Below are 5000 nucleotides of genomic sequence, written 5' to 3'. Positions count from 1 at the left end.
CGAGCTTCAGGCTGACTCACAGCAGCCACCTCTGCTCTTCAGGTGTTCATCCTGCAGGGAACATCCTCCCCTGGGATCTGTTTGACCCTGGACCCTAGAGAGGCCCAGGAAACTTCTCTGGTTCCTAGAAAAGGTTCCTGAAGCCGTTGGGCTTGTAGGATGAGTTAAAGGTGGGGCTATGATGTCATCATTAAGAAACATCCTACCTGTGTGGACGTGAGGCTGAAACGGTGAACCGTGTGTGTTTCTCGTGTGGATGGTGCCTAACCAGAGGGACAGCCGTTTGGGCAGGTGACTAGAGAAGCTCAGAGTTAATGCTGCACACACGTCTGTTGTCACAGCGCAGACGGAGAACCAGTCAGGGCTACAGTGGATGTGTGGCAACGACTGGATTCAGGGGAAAGACTCCGTTTTTAAACAAAGAGCTGCTGTTTAGGTCCAATGAGGTTCAACTTTGAGTTGTGACACGTAAAAGTCTCCGCCGTAGAGGTTCCTGCTGGAGCGAGTGTAGCACCACTGTAAGGGCTGGGTGAGAGGATCCCCCTCTGTCATGGTACAAGAACGTCTGTAGAACAGTATTGCTGCTGTTAAGACAACGTTAGTGTCAACAGTTCAAAAAAACGCAAACACAAATAAAAACATCATAAAAACGGCACGGACATAAATACAAAGCTTGTTGCTGAGTGAACACTGGCAAAGGCTGAACATTTCACAACCCAGAGAGGGTTTGTCAGAGGAGTAAAGTTAAATAATACAAAAACATCCAGAACAACAAATGGGTCAAAAACGGGTTCTACTTGGTACAGTCCTTCCTCGGCTGCTCGTCTGTCGTACACTTCTCAGTCATTTCCTGGCAAAAATCCACCGTTACTGTCTGGTTGGATCGTTCCGATGCTGGGTTCAAGCTGGTGTCTTGGTCGTCTGCATCTCTGTCCGCACCATTCCTGACGGCGGAGTTGAGCTGGTTCTCTGACGGGCCGGGCGATCCGTGGAAGCTGGGTTCTGGAGTGGCTGAGCCAGAATGGGAGGTGAGGTCGATGCTGGTGGTGGCGGGGGCGCTGTGGGTGGGCCTCAGCTCAGGGGCAGCACTGTTGCTGGCAGTGGAATTGGCCGGCCGCAGCACGGGGCAGTAGTGGTGCAGGGACTGGACCTGCTCCGGGCTCAGGTGGACGTCCCGGCACACCTCCTGGGAAAGGCAGGAGAAGTTCTCCCACAGCTCTCCCATACAGGCCTTCAGCTGGTTCCTCTCAGTCAGCAACTTCTCCTTCTCACACACCTGCACACACACACACACACACACACACACACACACACACACACACACACACACACACACACACACACACACACACAAGCACGCACGCACGCACACACACACACACACACACACACACACACACACACACACACACACACACACACACACACGCACGCACGCACGCACACACACACACACACACACACGCGCACGCACACACACACACGCACGCACGCACGCACGCGCACGCACACGCACACACACACACACACACACACACACACACACACACACACACACACACAAGCACGCACGCACACACACACACACACGCACGCACACATTCAAACTGTTTTACTCCTCTAGCAACAATAAACAAATCTAGCCACAAAGTTAAATGAAAACATTGAGAATCCAATCTAACGTATTAAATAAACATAAATGAAACCTAGTGAAATACACGCAGGGTGAGGAGACAACAACAACAACAACAACATGACGATGTTCCCGTGAGCACTGAAGCATCAGCACACCTCTGCCCTGACCCTCACTCACCAGTTTTCTGATCTCACACTCCAGGTTAAGAATGCAGTCAAGCTTCCTCTTGCGACAGCGCTGCGCCGCTATGCGGTTTTTACTCCGCCTCCTCACATCATGGATGAACTCCAGCTGCTCCGAGGTCAATTTGTGCATTTTTACCAACATCTGGAAGTCATTCCGTGGAAGATTTGTGATTTGATCAATAGGAAAGGGGAGCTTCACCTGGAAAATAAAGAGAAAGACCGGTTTAGCCCCAGATACCACATGTGTTCTCCGCTAAAGCTTGAGTAGCAAACAGCTAATGAAAGACGTGGTTCTTTCAAATGTTAATCGCATCATGCTACCAACATGTATATAAACTACCATGTCATCGGCATATCGCAGTTATGGGTGCCAGATCAGTGATATGTAGAGTAATAGTGGTCCAAGGACAGGTACTTGAGGAACACCTGCTGACAACCTCACCAAAGACTTTTTAAAATCACTTTATGCAAACAAGCTGCTCCTCCACATTCAGAGGAGCCAGCTGAGGTGGCTTGGGCATCTGGTCAGGATGCCCCCTGGTGAGGTCTTCTGGTCAAGTCTAACTGGGAAGACATTTAAAGGAAAACCAGGAAACGCTGGAGAGACTATGTCTCTCAGCGAGCCAGGGAACGCTTTAGGATTCCCCCGGAGAAGCTGGCTCAAGTAGCTGGGGAGAGGGAAGTCTGGGCCTCCCTGCTTGGGCTGCTGCCCCCGTGACCCGACCCCAGATGAGTGGAAGAAAATGGATGGATGGCAATCAAGCTAAGACTGAAGTGATGAGATGGTCCAGTTCTAGCGTGGATGAGGAAAAGGTAAAGTTTCACAAGTTCAATAAGAAATGCAGCAGAAGGTTCTCTTTTTCCAGAACCTGGTCCTTCTAGTCGAGCCAGCAAATATGGAACAGGACCTCTTCAATCACCTGACCTCAATGTAAGGGAACCAAACAACTAGAAAGGCTTAATGAGCATGATCACCCCGACCACCCCAGGAGAGAATAAGCTAGCCGACATCAGTGAAGCTCTCCTTCAGCTGACAGGGTTGGTGCGTTGCACTCTTGTTCTGACCGGATGAAGAACAAAACATCTTCATAGAAACAAAGAAATTCGTCTGACTCCTGAATCTAGGAACTGAGATAAAAGATTTGTTCAATTAAAGTCAAATTAGTTTGATTTCAGCTTGATAACAGATAGTGATTTCCATCTGTCCACTTCCACACACGTGTTCCTGCCATCGACATATACACTGGACAATTCGTGTCTATAGGCTCCAATAACACGTTGTTGAGGCCAAATGGGAGGTGGCCACCACCGCCAGTTTGACCGTGTCACAGGTTCCGTCAAGCCCAGACAATTCCACAAAAGGGAAGAGAGGAGGAGCTGAGGGTGGGGCTGTAAGGCTGGGATCAAATGACGACACCCGTTGAACTGAAGCGATGTAGCGACAAGCTAACCCAAAGCTAACGCAGAGGTGGGAGCTAAGCTAACGGAGGTAGCTACCTAGCTACAACCGGAGTTAACTGTGCACAACACCAGAGCCTCTGAGACAGAGATACGCCGGGCTGACCGCTGGGTAGAACCGGGTGGAACACAGAGGTCTCTGAGACCTCCACAAGCCGGCAGCCGCACAGCAGACAAGCGCCGCTGAGATCAGAGATGTGCAGAGCTGCCGCTGGGGGGAGGGGACCATACCGATAGTGGGAACCCAGCTCCACCAACATGTCATATTTCAACCCATTTTCTTAAGTGCAGCATTATGTTAAATGCACTGGATTTTACCCTATTACATCTAAATGTCATGGTTAAACAGTACTCCCGCTGGAGCGGTTCGCAGCCGAGTGTGGAGCAGCTGGGATGAGAATCAGCTCCTCTAAATCTGAGACCATGGTCTTGATTCGGAAAAGGGTAGAATGCCTTCTCCGGGTCAGGGATGAGGTCCTGCCCCAAGTGGAGGAGTTTAAGTATCTCGGGGTCTTGTTCAGGAGTGAGGGAAAACTGGAGCGTGAGATCGATAGGTGGATTGGTGCTGCATCTGCAGCGATGCGGGCGTTGTACCGGTCTGTCGTGGTGAAGAGAGAGCTGAGTCAGAAGGAGAAGCTCTCGATTTACCGGTCGTTCTACGTTCCTACCCTCACCTATGGTCACGAGCTTTGGGTAGTGACCGAAAGAACGAGATCACGGATACAAGCGGCCGACATGAGTTTTCTCCACAGGGTGTCTGGGCTCTCCCTTAGAGATAGGGTGAGAAGCTCGGTCATGCAGGAGGGGCTCGGAGTAGATCTGCTGCTCCTCCACATCGAGAGGAGCCAGTTGAGGTGGCTCGGGCATCTCGTTAGGATGCCTCCTGGTGAGGATTTCCGGGGACGTCCAACCGGGAGGAGACCTAAAGGTAGACCCAGGAGGAGGGACTATGTCTCTCACCTGGCCAGGGAACATCTTGGGATTCCCCCGGAGGAGCTGGCCCAAGTGGCTGGGGAGAGGGAAATCTGGGCCTCTCGCCTTAGGCTACTGACCCCGCGACCCGACTCCGGATTAGTGGATGAAAATAGATGTATGTATGGATGGTTAAACAGTACATGTTAAAATCTAAGTTCAGCTAGCGCAAGAGCGGCAGTGACCTAAAACCATCGACATAAATACATAAATATAATTTTACTTAGAAATGAAGTGGAGACTCCTTGGACGCTCTATTAGTGCAATTAATACCACAGCAAGTCATTTTGTCCAACAATTGCACAAAAATATCCAAAAAGACGCACAAAAGCTACAACTAATGGTCTAAGTTGAGAGGCTGAAAATCCCGGAGCAGTTTCCAGGCCAGACCGAGGCACTTCCTGTTTTGCTTCATATCCAGACCCGGATTATGGGGGCTTGGTTCCTGCTCAGGGTCACAGCTGGAGGAGGAGCTCTGGCTTTGAGGTTTACAAACTTTTAGGTTAAAATTCTGATTAAGTCACCAAAAAACTAAAACATCAACTTGCCAGCACCCATTTACAATTTTCCAAGAGATAGTGAGGAATGCTTGGATAAATTAATCAGCTTTAATCACGTGGTGCGATTTCATTAGGATTGTGTCGTTCAGATTTTGGCCACGAGATGGCAGAAGAGTGCTGCTCCTCAGGTTTGGACAACAGGAAGTTTCCAGGTCTTCACGCAGCACAAAAGGTGATCCAGGAAAAGCG

At 50.1% G+C, this 5000-nt stretch overlaps 1 protein-coding gene across 2 annotated transcripts in view; it reads right to left on the bottom strand.

Annotated features, from left to right (window-relative positions):
* Positions 1–595: 595 nt before the first annotated feature.
* bach2b (BTB and CNC homology 1, basic leucine zipper transcription factor 2b) overlaps positions 596–5000 on the bottom strand; it is a 77866-nt gene continuing 73461 nt past the window's right edge. For both annotated transcript variants that reach the window (XM_015975473.3, XM_070549769.1), the window contains 2 exons: positions 1814–2020; positions 596–1276 (listed from right to left, as the gene is read on the bottom strand). In XM_015975473.3, the coding sequence (XP_015830959.1) occupies positions 794–1276; positions 1814–2020 (690 nt within the window). In that variant the 3' untranslated portion in view covers positions 596–793. The remainder of the gene's footprint in view (positions 1277–1813; positions 2021–5000) is intronic.

This window comes from Nothobranchius furzeri, chromosome 3 (assembly GCF_043380555.1).
Source record: "Nothobranchius furzeri strain GRZ-AD chromosome 3, NfurGRZ-RIMD1, whole genome shotgun sequence".
Classification (NCBI taxonomy): Eukaryota; Metazoa; Chordata; class Actinopteri; order Cyprinodontiformes; family Nothobranchiidae; genus Nothobranchius; species Nothobranchius furzeri.
This window is presented reverse-complemented; position numbering and strand designations above follow the sequence as displayed.